The sequence below is a fragment of the Diceros bicornis genome, chromosome 1, assembly GCF_020826845.1.
Source record: "Diceros bicornis minor isolate mBicDic1 chromosome 1, mDicBic1.mat.cur, whole genome shotgun sequence".
Classification (NCBI taxonomy): Eukaryota; Metazoa; Chordata; class Mammalia; order Perissodactyla; family Rhinocerotidae; genus Diceros; species Diceros bicornis.
The window spans coordinates 60,739,017-60,764,414 of NC_080740.1; the positions used below are offsets into that span (position 1 = coordinate 60,739,017).

Sequence of the window (25,398 nt, forward strand, 5' to 3'; positions counted from 1 at the left end):
TACAAGAAATATGTTTCATTAATTTCTTGAGCCAAAGAATGTTAATTAAGTGCTGCCACTTCCCTTAAAGAACCACAAGCCACTGGCTTTATAAAGATGGATTACTCTTTCTTCTTTTGAGGAAAATAGGATTTCATGTCTGCTTCAGTCAATTGCTTCTACACAAATTGTAGGGTCTGGGATTTAAAGCCAAAACAAATTAGAGGCTTATATAATTATTGATATATTTGAGACATACCAGCAAAAGGTCCTGGAAAAACACATACACTTCAGAATGAGATACCTCCTCTTCTATTCATGTGTGCCCTTATTCCATTTTTAGGTGTTTGGTTATTATTATTAATTTTTTTAGATATATCGAATGTCTTTCTTATAGACATCTTACATGGAGACAGTTATTTAAGACAGATAGATTTGAATTCTAAGCCTATTTCCACCACTAGCTATGTGAACTTAAGCACTTACTTATCTGAGCCTTAGTTGCCTTATCTGTAAAATGGGGATGGTAACAGTACCTACTCCCAGGATTCTACTAAAGGTTAGGTGAGGAAAGACAATAATGTGCTTAGCACAGATCCTACTACACAGCAAAAGCTTAATAAATATCATCATTAACACCACCACCATCATCATTATTTTTTAAGATCAACTTGATTGAGGTGTAATTTATATACAATAAAATGCACCTATGAGCTTTAACAAATGTCAACACCTGTGTAACATCACCACCATTGAGATATAGAACATTTCCATCACCCCAAAATCATTATTTTCAAATGGGAAAACTGATGTCTTATCCAGTAATAATACAAAGGAGAAGTCACTGTGTAAAGAAACATATGGTATCAACTGCAAAAAAGAATAGAGAAGTGCTAAGCAGAATTACAAAATCATGGGAATGTAGCAGAAGGAACATTCATTCTGAGGGGGTTGGGGGACTGGTCAGGTGAACTGCATATTATTGCTTCTCCTATTTAGCAGCAATTCCCTCTTTTCCTGTTAACAGCACTTTGCTTGTCCTTTGGGGGAACAACTCCTCCCCAATGTTTTATGTTGTGGGGGGTCAGAATTGGCTACCTCAAAATGTTTCTTTACCTTGATTATTTTCAAGAACAAAAGACTCTGAAAGAAACTTTGACCTCCCCTTCACTAACTGCCTAAAAGAATTTAAGATAGAAGGCCTGTCCCCAGGACAGGCCATCACCATAGATAACTCTGGGTATGGATAGACTGGAAGGGTCCTTGCTAAGCCTATTCTTATCAAAACTCTGAAAACCAATTAAAAGTGGAAGTTACCCCTTGTAAGAGACGTTTACACTTATAAGGGAAATCTCCATTTGTAAAGGTATCTCCCTCTCTGTACCAGGAAGAAGGGGGGATGACCTTATCTTTAGAAACTCTTATCAATGTGGAAGACAAGGACTTAAATCTGCATACCCTTGTTTACTGTGCTTTTCTGGTAATCTCCCATAGCTGACTCCTCCCACCCCCAACATCCTCCTTTGTCTTTACCTGAATATGTTATTTAAGATTAGAACCTCCGCCATTTTGTCGAGTTACCCAGTGTTTTCTTGGGTCTCTCCCATGTATACATGTTATAAAGCTTTGTTTGATTTTCTCTTGCTATTCAGTTTCATGTCAATTTAATTTGTAGCCCATCCAGAAAGGACCCAGAGTGGGTGGAGGATAGTCTTCCTCCCCTTCGATGTGTTAGGAGTGGGGTTGTTTCACCTCTGGCTTCAGTCTTGTAATTTCTGCTGGAATTCTTGAAAAGAAAACTCTCTTACTGCTAACATTGCTGGATGTAAGTTTGGAGAAGCAGAGAGAACCACTGAGAAGGAAGGCTCCACAAAGGAAGGTCAGCTGGGGGAAGAGAGAGAGAGATATTGTACTGATGTCACCATCTAAATCCCCAGATGCTGCCCTGAAAGCTCCATCTATCCCTGGTCTTCAGTTACATGGCTACGAACCTTCCTCATGTTCTCCAGCTTGTGTTCAGTAAACATGAGTGAGCAGCCCATGCCTGCCTCTGAGAGTGCTTTCCCATTTTCTACAAATGGGCGGTAATTGTATGGCAGATGTAGAGTTAATTGGACAATTGAAGTCAGAAACAATACGGATTTAAATACATTGATACTAAAAATGGAAGTATTTGGACTAATTGTTTGGCTGATTTGAAGGAATTCAGACATTCATCCAAAGAATTTAGGTCAAATCATTTTGCCTAAATTATTTCTATATTTCATATGAAAGTGATTTCTGGGCCTTAACTGTTCACTTCTATTTGCATTCATAGCCACCACCTATGTTGTCACATGAAATCACTGTTTCTTCCTTATTAAACATGTTTCTCTCCCGCTGGCATCGTGCACCTTTGAAGTATCCATTGCTGTTCTAAGTGCTGGGGCTGTTGCAGTGGACAACACAAATCTCTGCCTCATGGAGCTTATTCTCTAGGAGGAGAGAGACAACTGCACCTCCATGTGCCAGTTTCTGCGCTCAATACTACTGCATTCTGATTCTCTTTTTCTGAGAATATTGCCGGAAGTGTGGGAAGTCTTTGTGGAAATTCTGGTTTAAATTCATAAGAAATTTACGTTATCCACACACTTACATATTTGTCTGAAAACAGGCATGTTAGGTATATGTTTGTGTATATGTATGTGCCACACACATTTCTCAGTTAAGTAACCTGCTTCAAGTTACAACTCTGGGCCTCAATTTCTCATCTGAAAATTGGGGCTTGTCATAATACCAATCTTACCTTGTAGGGATTATATGCATGTAAATAATTTAGCATGGTGTCTGGCACAAACTAAGAGCTTAAATGATAGCTCATATATCATTATTATTAATACATATATATTACTTTATATGCGTTTGCCCAATATTCCTCAACAGGAGGAAATAAATAATTGTGGACCTCATTTTGTTTAATTGATTTAACATTTATGGAATAGTTTACCATGTGCTAGGCTCACTGTGGCAGATTGTTTTTTTCAGGGATGGCTACAACAATATCTCCCTTTCTTGTCACTTCCCCATCTAAAGGTACAGTCTAATTCCCCTCTCCTTGAATCTGGGTGGGCTTGTGACTTGTTTGTAGATAATGAAGGTGGTAGAAGTGTGTGACTTCCAAGGCCAGACCATAAAAGGTGGTGCAGCTTTCCTCCCATGAGCTGGAACGTTCACACTGGAGTCCTGAGGCCGCCATGCAGTGGGGAAGCCCAAACTAGGCCACATGGAGAGACCACATGGAGCAGCCCTGAGCCTACTGGAAGAGAAGGAGATGCTTGGCTAGCCACCGAGGCCCTAGCTTCTGTCACCATCTGACTCCAAACACATTAGAGACCCGAAGCTAGTACCACCTAGCTAAGCTCTCCTCCAAATTCCTGACCCACGGAGATCATGAGAGAAAATAAAATGATTGTTGTTTTAAACCATTAAGTTTTGGTGTGACTTGTTTGTATCAATAGAGAACTAGAACACCTACCTTTAAGTGCTCAAGATATAGCATTAAACAGATTTACTTTCATGGAGTTTCCATTCCAGATCTTTCTCATCTTTGGCAAATGAGGAACGACTATTTCAGGGTTTTAATTATCTGTCAGCTGTTTGGGCCTGCTATCAAGTCTAAATTTGTAGATACAGCTAGCAACTCATTCATTCATTTCTTCATGTAATAAACCAGTCAGTTAAATTCTCAACATAGATGCCTTCTCTGGCCCCCTGAGCTGGCAATCTGTTCTCCATGTTCCCACGCACTCAGGCCTTCTTCTATCCTACCTTACTGTGCAGCATTGCTATTGCTTGTTGCTCTGTCTCTCCCACTGACCATCAGCAGTCAAGTTCATTCTGTGTTATTCATTTTTTTTTTAAACTTGCAGTTATAAGACAAATAGGTTTTATTTTATTATTATTATTTTTTAATTTTTATTTATTTTTCTCCCAAAGCCCCAGTAGATAGTTGTATGTCACAGTTGCACACCCTTCTAGTTGCTGTATGTGGGACTCGGCCTCAGCATGGCCAGAGAAGCGGTGCGTCGGTGCGCACCCGGGATCCGAACCTGGGCTGCTAGCAGCGGAGTGCCGGCACTTAACCACTAAGCCACGGGGCCGGCTCTGTTATTCATCTTTGTATCCCTAGCATCTAGCCTGTTGCCTGCACATAGCAGACCTATTTAAAAAACAAACAAAACAAACAAAAAAACACTCAACTGAAGGAGGGCTGCTAGTTCCTGGACATACAAATAATTTATTCAAGGACAGTCCCTATCCTCTGGGAATCCATAATTCAGACTAGACACTGTGGGATCCAGCCTGACAAGTGCAGTGAGCGGGCTGCCTGAATTGATTCCTGTAGTGAAACGGGGACAACAGGGCAATGCATTGCGGGTGGGAGGTGGAGAGGGACCAGGGAAAGGATCCATTCATTTATTTTACAAATGTTTATCAATTACCGTAGCACACGTAGCACATGGGAAGCGTTCAATGCTATCTGTTATTAAATGCCAGCCACTGTTCTAGGTCCTGGGGGAGCAGCAGCGCACAAAACTGCGGTGGCCCGGGCCCTGGAGAGGTTCACCGCCCAGCGAAGGACGACAGGCAGTGGACGTAATTATGTAAAATTGTGCTGTTTGCTGAGCAGGAAAACAACAGGCGGCTGAAATTCTCGTAAGGATGTTAGATCCTTCGGCTGGGGGCAGCCGTGGGCGGGTTTTGAGCAGGAGTGGCCGCCAGGGGGACGGACTGTAGGGGGCGGGAAGACTGCAGGCAAGAAAAGCTGGTAATTTTAAGATGCAAATATTTTCTGCCAGACTGGAAGAAGGAGCGTGTGCCTAGGGGCGACGTGGTCGCTCGGTGCACTTGGGGTTCTCCCGGGGCAGGGCGCTGCATTTTGAGTGCAAGCTCGATTGCTCAGCAGTGCGAGGCGGGCTGAAGAGAACTGCAGCCCTAATTCCCAGTTTTTTCATGCTCAGCACATCTAGGCTCCTCCGCTCCCCAGACTTGCAGACGGACCATCTCGGGCTCGGATCCGGACCGCAGCAGGCGGGCAAGATCCGGGGTGGCGGGGGCCCATGCACCGCAGCGCTCACCCCCAGGGCTCGGGGTCTGCAACACCGCGCGGGCGGGACGGGGCGGAGCCTGTGCTGCGGTCCTAGGCGGTGGCGTGGGTGCCGCCCCTGCCCCAGGCCCCGCCTCCAGACCCCGCTGATTGGGTCAAGGCCGCGGAAGGGCCGGGCGTCCCTGGGAGGCCGGAGGGTCGGGCTGAGGTGGGCGCGCTGATTGGTCCGGGCGGGATTAGGTCATCGCTAGCAGGTTCGGGCGGCCCGGACGCCGGCGGGGCGGCCGAGGCTGCTGTGAGAGGGCGCTCGAGGCTGCTGGAGAGCGAACAGGCGAAGGAGGCGGGGAGGCGGCGGCCGCGCTCGCTCGCTTCCCGGCGCCGCTGCGGGTCCGCCGCTGCGCTTCCTACTCGCCTGCCGCTCCGCTGCTCGCCGCCGGAGCAGCCGCCCAGCGGCCGGGTCCCGGCTCGGTTCGGAGTCTTCCGCGTCCGCCGACTCTGAGCGGAGGGCGAGCCGGCGCCACACCTGTGGAGCCGGCGGCCGTCGGGGGTGCCGGCCGAAGTCCCGCCGCGTGCGTGCTCGGGACTGCAGGCCGGCCGGGCCCCGGGCTAGGCGCACCCCCTGGCTGGGCGCCGCGGGCACCATGGGGCTCCCCGCACTAGAATTCAGCGACTGCTGCCTCGACAGCCCGCACTTCCGAGAGACTCTCAAGTCGCACGAAGCGGAGCTGGACAAGACCAACAAATTCATCAAGGAGCTCATCAAGGACGGGAAGTCACTCATCAGCGCGCTCAAGAGTGAGTGTCCGCGAGCCCGGCGGGGACGGGGCCCGGGGTGGGAGGGGCCGTCGGGCGGCGCTCAGCCCGGGGCGTCCGAGCGCCCGGCTGGATTTTTGCCCCCGGGGCGCTGAGGACGGGTGTAGGTGCTTGTAATGAGGGGGGAAGGGCACATAAAATAGGCGAGCCAGCAACAATCCGAGGAGGAAGGAGACCCGTCGCCCAGCCGCTTGCGTTCTGGGATGGCCCGGAGGTGACCGAGCGCGAGCCGTGCTCTGGGGCACCGCGGTGGGTGTGAGCGGCACACAGGTGTCCCGGGAGTGGAACTGTAGTGCCTGGCGCGCCGCAGACTGTTGGGAAACCCCATCGCGTCCACGACTCAGGCTCCCTTGGGGAAGAGTTGCTCACTCCTGGGTGCCCAACCGTGGGAATGGAGCGTGCCCTGCCAAGGGGGCGCTGCCTCCCCTCGGGAAAAGGCGGGTTGTGACTGCTACGTTCTCTGCACGCAGCTCCAGCCTGCTCAAGGCCGCCGGGTTCTCCGAAAGGCACGGGCGCTGCCCAGAGCAGGGCTGGGTGGCAGGTTTGGTTAGCTTGCGAATCTTTGGAGTGTTGGCAGCCCGTAACCCCCAAATCCAGAATCAAGGCCGTGTACGTGTGCAGGTTCCGATTCCTGTGTTTAGCAGAAGGTGATAGGGGTGGGAGTACAGAATCAGAGTGTTCCTTTACTCTAAACTGTGGGCGAGGGTTTAAAAATAGAATGAACATATCCTGACTCTCCCTCTCCCTCGCGCTCCTTTTTACCTCTCCCATTATCCTTGAAAACTCAGAGGTCTGAGAAGGAATGGCCTCCATCCTCTCTCAGAAAGGAAAAGTTTAAACTCATCCTTAAAGATTCTCGAACGTTTGGTAAAACCGTTTTTGCTTATTTCCTTTTGGTAGGGGAGAATTGAAATTTGCATTGTGTGTGTGATTTTTCCCTTGACATTTGCAGAGCCAGAGAGTTTCTCCTTCTGCCAAACAAGAGAGCTCTAGGGATGAGCGCTTGGGTTGTTGAGATCGGTTTTGGTGCCTTTTCAGTCTACCCATATACAAATAGTTCAGTCCATCTTTTAGTTTTGAAAATCAGGAATAACATAAAGACAAACAGTGGAATTGTCTTTACTTTTCCTGTCTCTGTGATGGATTTCTTAATAGGTGACATCTTTCAGCTAAGAAAGGTTGCTTTGGCAGAGTGGGGGCCTAGCTCTGAGAATTGTCCCCAGGCCTCCTTAAAGGAGACTTATAGAAGTCAAGTGCCTGAGATGTCATTTTGTGAGCCTGTTGCTTCTAAAAACGAAACGGGAGACAATGGAACCCTACTGCAGCAAGTGTCAGTCTTTTCGGGTGAAATAAATAAATATGGGACTGTGATGCGATGAGGCTTCTCAGAGGCAGGGTCTCTGCTGCAGACTGTGGCCTGAAGCATATGAACAGACTTCCTTTGTCAGTGACCGGGGCCATCCTTGGTTCAAGAACACATGATCCTTGGTTTGGAGTCAGTTAGGGGCCCACTTATTGGTTGGGCCCATGAATTTTGATTGAGTCTCAGGCCGGCTTTAATTGGGCCGCTGCTTTATTCAACAAACGTTTGGAGTGCCTGCTGTGTGCTGGGGCCTGCCCTGGGCACCGAGATGTAGCAGTGAATATTCTGCTGCCCCTGTGGCCACAGAGACTAACTCCATGCCAGGCACTGCTTCACCCATGAATTATCTCATGTGATGTTATTCATTTTACAAATGAGAAAAGAGGCTTGGGGGAATAACTAGCCCAGAGCCACACATCTCTAGCATCAGGGCTTAGTTTTGAACTCCTGCATGGTCTGAGCCAGAGATGGGGTTCCTGTTGATGCAGAGCTCTCAATCCTGCCCCATCCTGCTTGACTGGAATGGACCCCTGGACCAAGCCTGTTGGAATTTGGACTTGTCTTGAATTTGGCTTGAATCTGAGGAGAATGCATTTGTGCAACTAGCAATTTATTTGCCTGCTACTATTTTGGGGCCGGGGTCAGAATCCTTTGAGTAGGAGGAAACCATGCAGTGATGGGGTTTTAGAGTTATTTAAGTTGTCTAATGGAATGGACCAGCCTTATAACTGGGGGAAAGACTGATGGGGAACTAGGTGTTCTAATCTCTGTATATCCAGCTGTGCTATGAACTAGACTCTTCTACTACTACAACCACTTGAACAGGTCATGTGACCTCTCAAAATAAAGAGGGTGGAGGCTGTCGGTATTTCCCAGGCTTAAGGCTTTCGGTTCTCATTAGGTGCTTGCTACATTGTATATTACTATATTAGTATTTGTGTATTATTTTTCTTTGGATTATCTTTATCACTACTGTAAATGTAAAGCCAGTGTTTTTAAAAATAAATACATAAAAACTATTAGTTACTTAAATAACTATTTGAGTAACACTGGTTTAGATGTTTTACAGTCTCTTCCAGCTCTAAAATTTTATGGTTTTATTTTGCAATTCGTATTCACAGATCTTTGGGTTTAGATGTTTTGTGTGTGTTAATCGGAGGCAATAAAGCTGGCCTCCCGGGATTGCCAGTGGTTAACTAGATCACTGTTATTGCTACTTCCACTTTATGAATAAGGAAACTGAAGATCAGAGAGATCAGAAACCTGCTGAAGGCGACAGCGATGAAGTGTATTTAAACCCAAGTTGTCTGATTCCAAAGCCTGTGCACTTAACCCTGAAGCAAAACTATTGTCTAAGTCACTTGTCTCTTGAATCTCCTTGAGAATCTGATAAACAAATGAACCCCTTGAAGTCTTTCCCTGGAGTCCAAACCTCTGATGTGGACCAATAGAAGATAAGCAATAAAATAATTTGGGACCTACATTTCAAAAAATCCTGCTTTTGCAGAAAGTTCTTGTTTGATGTGTAGGAGCCTTGGTGACTCCCAGTTGCTTTTTTCTGTGCTGATTTGTCCCGGCATTTTCTGTGGGCTCTCATTTGCCCAGAACCCTTTCCTTGACCTGATTGATCAGAGTCTCAGTCAAGATGACTCCGTGTGTTTAAGTTTCTTTTTTTTCTGTAGAGATAGTAGAGGCTGGAGATGAAGTCCAGACTTGTAGAATGAAGGGTTTTAAGATTTCTTGGGTTTGCGTCTTCACCCCATCACTTGCGGGTTGACTGTGGGCACGTCACTAAGCCTGAGGTCCTCCTGTGTAAAATGGAAATAGCCACACTGACGTCCTACGATTGTGTGAGTACTAAATGAAACAGTGCATGTGAAGAAAGTGCTTAGCTTGGAGCCTGGCCCATAAGAACTGCTCAATTAATGGTAGTTGTAATCATCTTCCAGCATTCAGGGTTGTCAAGACTCAGAGCAAAAGTCACTTAAGAGCAGAGGGACATTTTTTGGTTTGCGTGCAGGGAGTTAGGCCCATGCCTCCATCATGCCAGTTGTTGGTAACTTACACAGTTATGTATGTATGCTGGGAAGAATCCTGGTAACCTGGTTTGCGTAAAGTCATGGTTATGCCAGAAAAGCCACACAAGTTAAAAAGAAAAAAAATAAGTAAATCTCCCAACATTTTTTCTGTTCCTAATAACATTCTGGTAAACTTAAATTTTCTTTCTTCTTGCTGAATTAATCTCCCTGCTCAGTGGCTGGGCTGGCTGCCTCTCTCTACCTTGCAGGAAAAGCTTGCAGAGAGCCTTGGACTTCATGTCTGGCTGTCTCATGGACTCAATGGCAAACCAAATGTGGTTTTGTAGAAATGAAATTGAATCAGGCTGTTGGTTTTGAGGGGTGGTGTGGGTTTTCAGGAACTGTGTTTCTTTCCATCTTGATACTTGGTTTATGGACTCGTTGCTGGGGATATGCCCCTTTAAATTTGACTTGGGCTTTCTGAGATAGAGTGAGTACCCTTATTTTGATAGTCTAAGGTTGGAGGGGTGGGGTAGAAATGCACATTTTACAATATCATCTTTATTGAGATATAATTCACCTTACCATACAGTTTACCCATGTAAAGCATTCAATTAGTGGTTTTTTGTACATTCCCAGAGCTGTGCAACCATCACCACAATCAATCTTAGAATATTTTCATCACCCCCAAAAGAAACCCCGTTCCCATTAGCAGTCATTTTCCGTTTTCTCTCAACTTCCCTCCTACCCCCCAGCCCTATTCAACCACTAATGTATTTTCTATCTCTAGAGATTTGCCAATTCTGGACATCAGAAGTGCAGTTTTAATAGTTTTCTTTTAGATAGTGGTGACCAACTTTAGGCATAGAGTTCTTGATTGGAATTTCAGGTGCGGAAATTTTGATCCATAAGCTGCTCTCCTTCAGGAGGGTTTAAGTAGAGATGAGGTCCCAAAGAGTGAACCGTGTCGCAGGGCCAGGAGGAACTTGGGTGCCTTTGTGTTTCCAACCCGCGGAGGGGAATGGGATCATTCTAGTTCTTGGTACTTTGATAGATGCAGAGGAGATTTACCAAAACATGACTAAGAATCCAGCCCCTCTGTCAGTGAGCTTTCAGCCAAGTTGGGGCAGGGTGTGTGATACTGAATAAAACCTTACTCTGTGGTCGATATCCTGCTGGGTGACACTTTTTTTTTTTTTTTTTACAAAATGAAGTGAATGTATTTATATTTCTCTAGTTGAGCTTGTAGTTGGCATGAAACTTTTTGGAGATGGCACGCCTTTTTCATTGCATTCTCGGTGGTAGTAATTCTGAGATCTCTGACCTGCATCATATCTCCAAGGCAACCACAGTGAATTTTAGCAGAAAGGAGTAGTCTGATGCCAGCAGCTTTTGTTATTGAGCACTTGCCAAGTGCCTGGTCCTATGCTAAGTGCACACATTGTCTCATTAGTCCTTACCACCATCCTGTGAGATAAATACTCTTATTTTTCTGCATTTTATAGTTGGTACCCCAACTTGTCTAAGGTCACACAGCCTGGAAGTTGTGCAGCCAAGTTTTGAACCTGGCAATGGACTGCAGGGCCTTCTCTTGAACATGACCCCTCAGTGCTTCAGTAAATGCACTGGCAGTGAAGATGCAAATTCTTCATAGATCTAGACCTTAGAAAGGAGAAACATGCAACAGGTGCTGGATTAAGTGAGAATATTGTCCCAGTTGTTTTTCAGACTCTGAGTCCTGGGTAGCAAAGAATAGCTAAGAAAGCTATTGTGCTTTGAAGTTTTGCGTTTCTCTCTCCATCATAGGATTAAAGAGCCATTGTAAGCTAGAGGGGCAAATGAGGGCGTCTATCTCTTGGCTTTGTAAAGCACTAGAGTTTCTCTTTGGGGTAGCACTGAGTGGTCACCAATGATTCTCTTTTTTATATTTTTAAAAAATGCATACTTTTATAGCATTAATTTCTTTTTTTATTTAATTTTTTATTGAGATATAATTGACATATAACATTATATTACTTTCAGGTGTACATAATAGTGATTTGATATTTATATATTTGTGAATTGATCACCACAATAAGTCAAGTTAACATCCATCACCACACAGTTACAAATTTTTTTTCTTGTGATGAGAACTTTTAAGATTTACTCTCTTAGCAACTTTCAAATATACACTATAGTCTTATTAACTATAGTCACCATGCTGTATATTACATCCCCAGGACTTATTTTATAACTGGAAATGATTCTCTTTTAACTGGGTAATAAAGCATCAAAGAGGGAGGCCAAAAACCTGTTCCTGGGTCTGATTTGGTGAGATAAATGGTTCATCCTCTTTGCGCCTTAAAACAAAGGTAAAAAAAATCAACATCAAGATTTTTGTGCTTTAAAGCATGTCACCCTTTTGTACTTCTTTAGGATTTGCTATAGGCTTTTTGCAGTAATGAGATGAGCCCTTCTTGAATGGTGTAAACTCCCAAAAGATGTTCAATGCCAACCTCCTTGGTTTAGGAGTAATTGTATTACTTAAAAAATCCTAATGGAACAAATGGGAGTTAGATAGCAACAAGTCTTTCCCAGTTCTTTTGCTTTGCTTTAGCACCTTGCAAATAAAAGAAAAAAAAAAAAAGACATTTTCTAATTACTTGTAAACGGTGATAATTTGCAATACTGACATTTGGAGTATTACTCATACAAATATAAACAACAGCAAATGAAGTCCAAACAAGATTTTATAGTTTTTATATAACATTGGCTTTAAAAAAAAGTCTCCACTTTAATCCGTTCTGTTCTTGATTGGATTGAATAAATTACATCTAATCTGTAGTTCTTAACCCACTGACTGAAGCTTAAGCTCCCTTCCCCCCTTCTTAATAATTAATAGACTTTATTTTTTAGGGCAATTTTAGGTTTACAAAATAATTGAGTGGAAGGTAAAGAGAGTTCCCATATAGCCCCTCACACCCATTCTTCCCAGTTTCTCCATACTGTTAACATCTTGCATTAGTGTGGACATTTGTTACAATAGTGATACAATGATATTAACTAAAGTCCATAGTTTACATTAGGGTTCACTCTTTGTATTGTACATTCTGTGGGTTTTGACAAATGTATAATAACATGATTGGCCATTACAGTATAATACAGAATAGTTTCACTGCCCTAACAATCCCTTATGCTCCACTTACTCCTTGTGCCCCACCCTTGGCAACTGCTGACCCTTTCACTGTTTCTCTGGTTTTGCCTTTTCCAGAATGTCATATAGTTGGAATCATACAATATAGTACGTAGCCTTTTCAGATTGGCTTCTTTCGTTTAGCGGTAGGCACTTAAGGTTTCTCCATGTCTTTTTGTGGCTTAATAGCTCATTTCTTTTTATCAGTGAGTAATAATCCATTGTCTGAATGTACCACTTGAATACATCCATTCATCTTCTGAAGGACAACGTTGTTGCTTCCAAGTTTTGGCAATTATGAATAAAGCTGATACAAACATTTGTGTGCAGGTTTATGTGTGGACATAAATTTTCAACTTGTTTGGGTAAATACCAAGGAGTGCAGTTGCTGGATTGTATGGTAAGAGTATGTCTAATTCTGTAAGAAACTGCCAACTGTCTTTTAAAGCAACTGGACCATTTTGCATTCTCACCAGCAGTGAATGAGAGTTCTTTTTGCTCCACATCCTCACCAGCGTTTGGTGTTATCTGTGTTTTGGATTTAGCCATTCTAATAGGTAGATAGTGGTATCTCATTGTTTTTTTTAAATTTGTATTTCCCTAATAACATGATGTTGAGCAACTTTTCATATGCTTATTTGCCATCTGTATATCTTCCTTGCTGAGGTGTCTGTTCAGATCTTTTGCCCATTTTTTTTTTTTTTTTGTGAGGAAGATCAGCCCTGAGCTAACATTCATGCCAATCCTCCTGTTTTTTTTGCTGAGAAAGACTGGCCCTGGGCTAACATCTGTGTCTATCTTCCTCCACTTTATATGGGACGCTGCCACAGCATGGCCTGACAAGGGGTGCCTTGGTGCGTGCCCGGGATCCAAACCCCGGCCGCCAGCAGCAAGTGCGCACACTTAACCTCTACACCATGCAGCCGGCCCCCGCTTTTGCCCATTTTTTAATTGGGTTGTTTGAGTTTTCTTATTGTTGAGGTTTTTTTTTTTTATTGTGGTGAAATATACATAACACAAAATTTACCACTTTAATCATTTTTAAGTGTACAATTCAGTGGCATTAAGTACATTTACAGTGTTGTGTAACCATCAGTATTATCTCTTTTCAGAACTTTTTCATCATCCCAAACTGAAACTCTATACCCATTAATAATAACTAACTCCCCATTCTCCCCTCCCCCTAGTACCTGGTAACCTCTATTCTACTTTCTGTTTTCGTGAATTTGACTACTCTGAGCACCTCATATTAGTGGAATAATACAGTATGTGTCCTTTTGTGTCTGGCTTATTTCACTTAACGTAATGTCTTCAAGGTTCATCCACGTTGTAGCATGTGTCAGAATTTCCTTTTTATGGCTGAATATCTTATTGTTGAGTTTTAATTACCAGCAGCTATCATTAAGAAAGACTATTCTTTCTCCTTTAAAATCATGAAAAGTTATTTTTTTCCCTCTCCGTCTTTTTTTCCCCTCAGAATGATCACTAACACTTGGAATTGACATAATAATTTATCATGGTTGTTTCTCTCAAGAACATTATGTTTATGGTTATTCCTTTCAAAGTAGCCATTTGTTTCAGGTCAGCATGTTTTGGGGGGAGTTTTTGTTTTTTTAAAAAGCTTTATTGAATTATAAAGTTCACCAGTTTTAAGTGTATATTCAGTGGTTTAGTGTAAGTTTACAGAGTTATGCAACCATCACCCCAATCCAATTTCAGAACATTTCAGTCACCTCAAATCTCCATTCTCACCTCAATCCTTAGACAACCACGAATCTACTTTTTTCTGTCTCTATAGATTTGTCTTTTCTGAAAATTTAAGCTAAATGGAATCGTATTATGTGTGGTCTTCTGCCCTGGCTTCTTTCACTTAGCATAATGTTTTTAGATTCGTCCATGTTGTAGTATGTATCAGTGGCTTATTCCTTTTTATTGCTGAAGAGTATTTCATTTTATAAATCATACTTTATCCATTCACCAGCAGATGGACATTTGGGTTGTTTCTAGTTTTTGGCTCTTATGGATAATGTTACAATGAATATTTGCATAGATGTGTTTGTGTGGACATATGTCTTTGTGTGGATGTAAGTTTTCATTTCTTATTTCCTTTCTTACCTAGGAGTAGAATTGCTAGGTTATATGCTAAACTTCTGTTTAATTTCTAAAAAACCTGCCAAACCGTATTCCACAGCAGAAGCATCCTTTTAAATTCCCACTAGCATTGTATGAGGGTTCCAGTTTCTTCACATTATCGCCAGTATTTGTTGTTGTCTGTCTTTTTGATTGTCTAGTGGGTGAGAAGTGGTATTTCATGGTTTTAATTTGCATTTCCCTGATGACTAATGATGTTGAACATCTTTTCATGTGCTTGTTGGCCATCGGTGCATTTTCTTTGCTGAAATGTCTATTCAGATCTTTTTTTTTGGGCAGTATTTTATATCTGGGATTTTTTTTTTTTTGTGAGGAAGATCATCAGCCCTGAGCTAACATCCGTGCCAATCCTCCTCTTTTTTGCTGAGGAAGACTGGCCCTGGGCTAACATTTGTGCCTATCTTCCTCCATTTTATATGGGATGCTGCAACAGCATGGCCTGACAAGCAGTGCATTGGTGCACGCCAGGGATCCGAACCCGGGCCGCCAGCAGCGGAGCACGTGCACTTAACTGCTACGCCACGGGGCCAGCCCTATATCTGGGATTTTTTTCCCTTTACTTTGTTCCATAAAACTTTTGATGATTAAGTGAACAGCACTCCATATATTTTCTCCATTTGCCCTGATTTGGGGACTTGTTGCTTCCATTTGCTTCGACCTCAGATGCATTTGACTGATCCCAGGGCTTAGGAAGGTGGTTCTTATGAGGCTGTGGTTTAGATTTCTGCTCTAGTTAGGCCAGTCAGCATCCCTCTGGGCAGCAGCCCCAGGCTGTAATGATCACAAACCCCATGAGTTGACAAAATGAGAATGGGCCAGGGAGGAACCGTTATCATCACTGAGCTGTTGGGGAAAGCAGCTCATGAAGGTGACTTTGTTATCCTGTCAAGGCCACTGCATTTTTAAAAGTTAGCCAAGGGAGGTATGCCAGTATGAAGCTAACAGTCAAAGTGGTTTTTCTAGATTCAAATTTCTGACTGACCCTAGTTTTAATTTTTAAAATTATAACAGTGTGTTTCAAATTATATATTTTTTTGCCAGCAAAGGAAGGCCTTCATTCAACAAATATGGAGCCCTGCTCTGCTCTTACCATGTCCTCCAAGCTCTAGACTAGAGTAAGGGCTTTTAGGCTGGTGGTGACAGGTACAGAACTCACGAGGTGGGACAGTGCATGGGAGGTTTGAGGACCAGCAGGAAGGCCAGTGTGCCTGGAACAGAGTGATGGCAAATGAATGGGGAGAGAGTCCAGGAGCCAGGTCCTAGAGGTCTTGAGTTCCAGAAAGGACTTTGAGTTTCATTCTAACTGTGATGGGAAGCCATGGGAAGTTGCAACGTGATCCTACTTGTGTTTTTAAGAGATCATGGGGGCCATTGTGCGGAGAATAGATATAGTGGGGCAAGAATGGAGGCAAGGAGACCAGTCATGAGGCTATAATAGGTGAAATAAGAGGCAATAGCTTCTTGGGCTAGGGTGGCAGTATTAGAGATGGTGGTCAGATTTTGGGTATTTTTGAAAGTAGAGCCTACAAGGTTTGCTATTCAATTGGATTTGGTCTATGCGAGAAAAGAGAGAAGTCAAGAATGATTCAAATGTTTTTGGCTGGAGAAATTATGTGAATGGTGGTGCTATTTCCTGAAATAAACTCCAACTTGGGGAGGATTAGGTTTTGGGGGAAAATTCACAATATGAATGAATGACCTAATCTTATAGTGCAGAGACTAAAAAATTACACAGATAGTTCATGAATACATTCTCATAAAAGAATCAAAGAGTAGGGAAGTATACAGAATAAAGCCCCCCGTTTCCTGAGTTAACCATTGTCAACAGTTTGATATGCTTTTTTCTTGTCCTTTTTCTGTGCATATTAGTTTTTTTGTAAATGGGATTATACTATATGAATTATTCTGTTTTGCTTTTCTGGTTTATACTGTCTTAGAGATCTTCCGTGTCAGTACATGTACACAGTGCATTGTTTTTAATGACTGCAGAGAGTTCTGCTATGTGGATATACCATAGCTTATCTTCCCGTCTCCTGTTGAAGGATATTTGGATTGTCTCAGTTTTTCACTGCAGTGCTACAGTGATGATTTGCTCACCCACCTTTGTGTGTGGGTCTCAGTATTTCCATAGGATAAAAGATTCGCGAAATCCTTGAAGATTCCTCGAAGTGGAATTGTTGCCAACTTCCCATTTTTATAAGCTCTTTGACATCTATTGTTTAGGTCTTTTGCATCCCTATAGCCAGTTGGTATTTGTCTGGTGCTCTTTTGAGTGTGTTAGATTATGTTTCTGAAGCTTAACCTTTTGCTTAAATTGGAAGCATCCTTAACAGAACAGGCTCTTCTTTTAGGCACTGGCACGGATTCTAAAAGAACCAGGGGATAGAAAAGAAAAGTCTGGTGTGTGTGTGTGAGAGAGAGGGAGGGATTACAGTTAATTAGCCGGGTCCTAATTAACCTTGATCCTGTCTGATATCTTTTCTGTTGCAGGTGCTTATGGATAACATGGGAGGTGAGAGGGCTTTGCCCTTATCTAATAGGCTATTCCAACCTCAAATTTCAGGGACCAAGAAGGAAATCAAGTTTGTTAGGGTGAGAAAAACGGCATTAGTGGCCAAAGGAATGTTTACAAATTGAGTCACTGGGGTTTACACATTTTTGTAGAAACCCAGAGTGGAGAAATAGAGGAAATAGTAAGGAAAACAGCTTGGCAGTGTGGGCCAGAAGCTGTCACGATGTGTTTACATCTGGCTCATTTCACCTTGGTTGGAAGGCACAGAATGCTGCAGAGCGGGTGAGTGGGGAGACTGGGCAGCTGCCTACTATATTTAGAAAGAGGAGATTCCTGGGGTTAGAGTGGTCTCTGAATGTGTCTTTTCTTTGCCAGAAGGACAAAGGTTGGAAGGGTTTGGGAATTCTGGACCAAACTTGTTAACTAGCTGGCTTCTCTGGACCACACCAGTAGCTACGCTTTGACTCCTGCTGCTGCGACAAAGGAAAAGCCAAAATAAACCCCATTTACCTGGTTTGTAAAGATACCACAGGTAGCTTTCAAAGCTCATTTGATCTTGCCATCAGATGTGCTTTTAAGTTTACTCCAGGCTAATTTGAACACTTTGAAAATATGAACTGTCTCCTCCTGTGAGACTTGAGATAGATTTCCAGGCAGACTGAGTTGAACTTGAGGCCATGTCTGTGCCATGGAGACTGTCAAGTAGATAGGACTCAAACCTTCACAGATTCCTGACTGCATATCTCGTTATTACACTTACAGGTCAGGTGTAGAAAATGAGTATCAGTTGAGCTAATAAAATAAAATTAAAAAGGCATTTTTACTTTAATTCATATCCATGTTTCTTTTTAAAAAGTTTATCTAAGTAGGTAGTACCTGTAAATGGTGCACAGTTCAAAAGGGGCAAAAAGGAATGTGAGTATCCTTCCAATTCCTCCTGTCTCCTCATCCCTAGTTCTTTTACCAGAGGCGACATTTTACCAGTTCTTGCATATTTTTCAGGTGTAATTTGTGCATCTGCCAGCAAATACATATTTATATATTTTTCAGTAGCATGCCATATGCACTGTTTTACATATTTGCATATTGTTTTAATGTATTTTTGATATTATTCTATATTGCTGCCTATAGAGCTAACTCATTTTTAGTTACATTTACATTTGCATTGTATTCCCATTGTGTGGATATAACATGGTTTATTTAACCAGTCCCCTAATAATAGACATTTAGATAATTTCCAGCCTTTCACCATTACAAGCAATGCTGCTGTGAACATCCTGGCACCTGTCATGGGCACATGAGTGAGTAGATGTGTAGGGCAAATTCCTAGAAATGGAACTGCTGGGCCAAAGGGTATGTACATTTTTCATTTTGATAAATATAGAAGTGTTTCTGAAAAGTTTGAGTGAACTGAATTGTATAAATCGTGGTTTTAGAGCAGGAAAGAAACTCACTATTTAGTTTATTACACAGTGGCCTCTGTAACAAAACAATGCTTAGAGTTTTCTCCGTTGCCTACTCTCAGCCTGTAGGTATTGTTGATTCTGGGATTAAAAGCCACAACAAAATCATTCCCTAACATGAGATACAGCTGCACTAGGAATCACTTGAATGTTGGGCCCTGGAGAACTTGTTTGGGTTCCTACTGAGGGTTCTGTTGAGTTTTTATCTTTGTGCGGCTTGTGCATTGTTCAGGAAGTTTGGCGGGTGTTAAAGGAGGCACTCTCCTACCTTTGGTGACTGGCGATCGTGACTTTGGGCCAGTAGGCACACCTTGTTTATCAGCAAAGCTTCTCTGCGCCATGGAATTTCTAGAGAGTGGTGAGGGAGCAGACCGTTTTGTCCAACATCTCTCTTGCGGCTGCCTGTCCTCAGAGCTTAGCACTTTGCCAGATGAAGGACAGGATGATGCCACCTGTTGGTGGAAGTCTCCTGGTGGTGGGGTTTCTGGGACTGGGCAGGCGCAGTCCCTGTCTTCTAGGAACTCAGTGTCTTGGGAGGAGGCAGGAGAAGCACAGACAGTCCACAGTACAACTAGCAGTCTAAAAGAGTCTCTGGAGGAGGGAACAGGGAACTTTGGAAAGGCAGTGAAGGCTTATCAAGTCCAAGGAGGCGGTGTTCCGAGTGATCAGTCGTTTAAAACTATCTCTGTTATTTTTGCCCCACCTTGACCACGGTTTATTTACATTGAAAAAGTCTATTCAATAAAAAGTACATTTATTTCAAAAGGGAACTTTATAGCATTCTGAAATCATAGGTTTGATGTGGTTAGCAATTGTTTTTTTCCAAAATACCTTGAAGTAATCATTAAATCGTAATCATTAAATTGAAAAGTATTTGTCATTGTGTCACCTAAAATAATTCCATATTTCACCAGTCATTTGAGCTTCTTCACTCTGCTTAATGCTGTCCCAAGGCAGAAGTGTTCCAGAGAATGGACACCGTCTGGCCATAGTGCCTGGAGGGTAGAGGAGTGGGGATGGGCTTCTCAGACTAGGCTACCAGTAGGGTAGGGGGCTGTGTGCCAGACAGTATACAAAGCGAGTGGCAGGGAGTACACTTTGCTGAAAATCTTTTACCCAGTGGAATCATTATTTGCATATTCAAACAAACACTGATATATTATGGAGGAGAATGCAGGATTCTATGGCATTTTTCAGAAGAGAGGTGCTGGTGTGGGTGAAGAGGAGAACATGTAGTCAACAGCAGACAGAGGAGGGAGGAGTCACAGGTGTCTCCAGAGTTTCATTCTTAGGTCTTAGAGGGATGGCTGAACTGTGTACCACAGAAGAAGAACGGTGGTATGTGATGGGGGATACAGAGCTAAGTAAGGTTTGTCCTTGCTGAGTTGCTCCCGTGGGAAATACAGGTGGAGACACCTACAAGGCAATGGGAAGCACAGGTCTGGTGCTCTGGAGAGAGATGGGGGGTACTGGTGTAGGTTTGGGTCTGCAGTGGTTCTCAGCACTAGCTGCCTGTTGAAATCACCTGAGGAGCCTGGGACTCATCCCTGGAGATTCTGATGTAATTTATCTGGGTTGGAACCTGGGCGTGGGGAATTCTAAAAGCTCCTCCGGTGATTCTAATGTGCAGCAAAGGTGGAAAACCACTGGCACGGAGTGAGAGAAGAGAGTGGAGGCCAGAATCACAGGGAATATGAACATTTAGCAGAAAAGGTGGGTAGAAGAGGGTTGGAGAGACTTTTGCTCTGATGACGAGGTGTTTCATCCTGGCTAGTTTGGGTGAGGGCTTGCCTAAAGGCCTTTGGATTTGACCTTTGGAAGTTAAACTGGAGAAAACAGTGTTAAGTGCAAGGGTGGGTAATAAATATCCACCTTATAATATTATTGTGAGGAAATGAGATAATTGTGGGTATTGTGCTTAGAAAGATAAACAGGTATATGTTAGGTGCCCTATAATTGCAACATGTCGTTATTGTCATTTCTCCATTGTTCTTGTAAGATAGTGGTTCTTAAAGGTGAATGTGTGTAAGAATTGCCCTAACTGCAGATTCCTGGGCTCCACCCAACCAGGTTTTGATGCATGAGCTCCAGGGGAGGTCTGGAAATCTGCATTTTTCTCAAGGCCCCCAGGTAATTTGCATGGAGGGGGTCCTTGGACCACACATTAAATCCAAATAGGCTGGAACAGATTCTACATATACCTTGTCTCAAATCCTTTGTCCCCCCTGAATGTGTACATCTGTGCCATCTGGCCTCATGTTGGGACAGCTCAGGTCTCTGGAAGGTGCCATTACAGCAGGTCAAGGAATGGTGGGGGAATGTTTCAGAAGTGTACGAGTTCTAATGGCTTCAGAACATCTCAGCCAGTGTGGCTCCAGGTCTGGGATCCAGTTATCCACGAGCTTGGCCTGTGAGCTGGGCCCCTTCTGTAGCATTGTGGGGTGGGGAAGCTCCTGAAAGAGAGCTCTGTCTTGTGGGCAATCACAGGGCAAACGTTTTCCCACAGTGAGTCTCGGGCGCTCTTGTCAGGGTTAAAGTCATTTGGGGTCAGAGCCTGTAATTATGTTGCACATTTTTTTCTTTAAAAACATTTAGGAAGGACAATGAGTTGGCTGAGCTGTTGCACAGCTAGGGAGGACTTGGCGTCTGGGCGAGAGTCGGAAAGAGACTGGCTGGTAGCTCTGGAGGGTGAGGTGCCCCAAACCCAGAGAGAGCTGATCTCTGCCTCCTGCCTCAGAAGGGCCCTTTTCTGGGTTGCTGAGGCAACTCATTTCTGGCAACAGCTCCTCCTTATCTCTGTTCTGATCTCAGCCCTCTGAGGAGGGCTGGGTGACAGAGCAGACCCACAGCCGCTGCTGGTGGGACCTCCGGGTGTCGCTACGAGGAACCAATGCTGCTTTCTGCCTGCTGTTTGCCTCTTAAGAAATTCTGTGGGCTGCTCTTCCAAAGGCAGGGGTTTCTTGCGTTTGTATCTGACTAGTGCTTTGAGATGTTTGACACAGGTCCTACCCTGGGCTGCTTAGCCAGCTGGTCATCAGCCTCACAACTCCCGCTGTGGGCAATATGGAGGCCAGGCAGGCAGGCACTGGGGATGGATGCCTCAGCATCTGCAGCCTCGCCCAGCCCCGGCCATGCCCTGCTGCATCTGGTCTGCTGGCCAGGCCTTGGAGACTACAGACAGCTTTGCTTGCTGCCATCTCCAGCCCTCTGACTGAAGCCGCCCTGAGCTCAGTGTGCAAGATCAGCAAGCTACCATGTTGTCAGCTCTGTTTAGAGCGACATGATGGTTCTCTCTCTGGAAAGAAATCCTATTTCCTCTTTACATAGCCAGCATGCTTGTAATCAGTTCTCCAGCAGGGAAGCTCTGCTCCATTGCGTAGAAAATTGGAGTGGAACTGAGAGCTTATGGCCTCAGTGTGTTTTGGGATATGACTTTGGCTTGCTTCTCATCTCCCCCACCTCTTCTGGCCAGCATAACTTCACACCATACTGCAATGAAAAGGCAACACAACAGGGCTTAGCGTTTTGTCCTTGGAGCAGCACAGAGTTCAAGCATAAAGTTGATCACCAGCTGAAGATAACTTAAAATTTGCTTGTTTTCACAAGTCTAGGTTCTGAATGTTGAGGTCTAATCTTCCCCCTCCCCTGCAATCTGGGGAAGTTTTCTTTAAGAAAGAAGATTGAAATGTTTTTTGGTGGCTATCTTAAATGAGAAACTTGTGAAATGTTATGCGGGAGAAGGATGACTCATGTCTCTTAATGTGACGCCTGCAGCAGTCATGTTACTGAGCTCCCCAAATGTGCCAGCAGGGGCTTAGGCAATGGTGGGTGGAGACCTTGGAGGTCCTTCCTTAGGGTATTTTTAAACAGCTTTATTGAGATATAGTTCACACACCACACAATTCACTCATTTACAATTACAGTTCATGGCTTTTAGTATAGGTACAGAATTTTTCATCCATTTCCACAACTAACTTTAGAACATTTTCATCATCCACAAAAGAAACCCTGCACTCCTTAGCCATCATCTGCCATCCTTCCCATCCTCCAGCCCTAGGCAACCACTTCCTTAGGATTTTAAAGCCATGGCCCAAAGTGGGGTGCTCTCCTGTCTGCTTTGTCTCTTGATCTTGTTAAACCACATATTCTTTACCTTTGGTGCATCCGAACAATTTGCAGCTCCCCGAATGCTGCGATTTCAATGCCAGGATGTTTGGATCTGGCACTCAGTGTTTCTCTATTCACCCTCTGATAGATTTGCTAGTGCAACAGGACTAATTCACACTCATTCCTTAGTGCATGTAGGTCTCTGGTTTAGGACTTCATTTATCATGTCTCTCTTGATTTTGATCTTGCTTTGGAGAGAGTAATTTCCTGCTGAGAGTGGAAAGGAAGAACCCAGCATCCAGTAGGTAGGTGCATTGTTTTAAGCAGAAGAGAGGAAGTTTTATTTCTACAGAGGAAAAAATTTCCAGTAAAATTCCGATTTGGATAGTTGCATTTGGAGAGTTTTGGCTTTAAGCATTTTAGGAACTATTGATAAAGCAGTAAGTTTCTTATGTGTTGAAATGGTAGTGGTTTGAGGGCATCTAAGGTCTTAACATGAAAGTCCTTCTTTCTTACTGAAGACCTTGTAATGTTCTAAGGAAGTCCAGCCCAAATGTAGATAACGTATTTTCTCCTATCTATATGTTTTCTCTTTCTCTCATTTGCTTCCCTCTCTTCTTTTTCTTTCCCTTCTCTTTTCTCCTCTCATTCTTTCACTGTGTCTGCCCTTCCCCCATTCCCATCTTGCCTTGCCAAAGGGCCAAAGAAGTGACTGATCTCTGACCTCTTGATTATGGGAAAAAACAAAGCCTTTTATAAATGGGAATGACCTGAAACTGATTTCCAGAGTTTTAGGATTATAGCTAAAAAGACTCCCAGTTTTGAGGAAACTGTGAATCTGTAGAACCAAGAAGTCTGGGCTGCGAATGGCCCTATCTTGTAAAAAACGTTGTCTGGGGTCCCCTTTCCTGTTACACTTTCTGTGTTATGTTCCAGAGGTGAAAGGACACACTCAGAACCAGGGTGGGTGCAGAACATCTGGCTCACTGGTTAGCTGCTCTGATGGGAGGCATTTAGGTGCTTATTTTTTGCTTCTCTAATGGGACTTGTGCAAGCTTCAAGTTTCCCATTTTTATCGTTGGGGTGGTGGTGCTATTAAAATTGTCTTTAACAAAGTAGGTCAGTGATTTCTATTTCAAGAAGCTAAATTTGGGGACACTGAATGAGAGCATGTTATTTGGGTTAGTTGAACAGCTCCAGATATAATTATGTATTTATAATACCAATTAGGGACCTAGAAACCTATTTGGGATAGGTCAGGGAACTGGCTATGAAATCTGAGTCTTTGCAGGTACTCTATCTAGAATCTCCAGAAATAATGTATTTTGGACAAATTTAAATGAGATCTGGAGAAAATGGCTTACCTCTCCCCCGCCTTGAGTTGCCAACCCCGTGGTTCATAAGCCATTAACACTAAAATAACAGAATGCCCCTTCTACCTTCTTTTGAGGCGTATATTCCCCAGTCTTTCTCGTCATTTAGGCTTGTCATTAAAAAAAAAAAATTGAGCAATCCAAAAACAAACTTGTATTTTTTTTTCTGATTATATAAGTAATGCAGGTTCAGTAGAGAAAATTTGGAAATTACAGATGAATAAAAGAAGAAAATGCAAATTACAGCAATGGTACTGATTAGAGATACTCATTTTGGTTTTATAACCTTTTCTACTTAGTAGGTCACAGTCATCTTTCCATATCGTCAACTGCTCTCTAAGATTGTTTTTAGTGGCTATGTAATATTCCAGGGATGCTCTGTCAAGACTTATTGAACTAATGACCTACTTTTGGAAAGTTAGGTTGTTTTCTTCTCTTTTTTTTTTCTCATGATCATTAACCAACCTATAATGAATGTCCTCATAGACACGCCATCATTGTCTCCTTAAGATAAACTTACATAGGCTGTTCTTATGTTTCTTTCCATATCATTAAGATTCAGCTCCCATCTCTCTGCTTGTTCCCTTCTTTTTCCTGCTGATTGAGCAGAACTTTGGGGACGAAAAGTAGATGTCTTTTCAGAGTGCCACAGAATGAAGAGTCCCATATGTTGAAAGCATGATGTTAAATTTATTTGAACCATATTAATAGTAATAGAATATCTGCCACCATTTAACCATTCCCTGTGTGTCAGACTCTTTTGTTACGTGTTTTACAAACTTTATTTCTTTGAACCTTCATAGCAATCTTATGAGCTATGTACTACTATCCCCAGTTATAGACTAGAACACTGAGGCCGAGAGCTAAAGTAACTCAGACAGCTAACAAGTGTTGCAGCCAGTTTTTTGCTCTTAACCAGTGCTATGCTGGTTAAAACTGTGTAGTCTTAGCCCAACCCTTAAATCTTCTGTTGCCTCATTTATAAAATGGGAATGATAGAGCGCTTCCTTGAGAGCAGTGTAAAGGTTAAATGAGGCACCTGGCACAAAATCACAGCAGTTAGTGCTACTCTAATGACTAATGATTTTCACCTTTTGTAAAATAGAAATAATATAGAAATTAAAAAATTGCCTTTGTGCTGTCTCTACATCTGAGTCTTTGGCTTCCTCATAGGAGATGAATCCTTGTATCAGGAATTATCTCTATAAATTAGACTGGGTCTTGTACTCTGGCCAATATTACATTGAACTGTATGTAATACAGATGTCTTGGTTTTAAACACATCCAGTCACAAGATTCTATAGCCTCTTTAGGACTGTTTGAGATGCTGACTTGTCAAAAACCATTATAAAAGTAACACA

The 25,398-nt window shown here is 43.2% G+C and overlaps 1 protein-coding gene across 4 annotated transcripts in view; it reads left to right on the forward strand.

Annotated features, from left to right (window-relative positions):
- The first annotated feature begins 5,342 nt into the window (after positions 1 to 5,342).
- The window catches only part of ARHGAP26 (Rho GTPase activating protein 26), a 419,023-nt gene continuing 398,967 nt past the window's right edge, over positions 5,343 to 25,398 (forward strand). For 2 of the 4 annotated variants that reach the window (XM_058543051.1, XM_058543059.1), the window contains exon 1: positions 5,346 to 5,860. In XM_058543051.1, the coding sequence (XP_058399034.1) occupies positions 5,707 to 5,860 (154 nt within the window). In that variant the 5' untranslated portion in view covers positions 5,346 to 5,706. Of the gene's footprint in view, positions 5,861 to 25,398 lie in introns of all 4 variants that reach the window. The other 2 variants (XM_058543030.1, XM_058543040.1) reach the window with 2 other exon arrangements.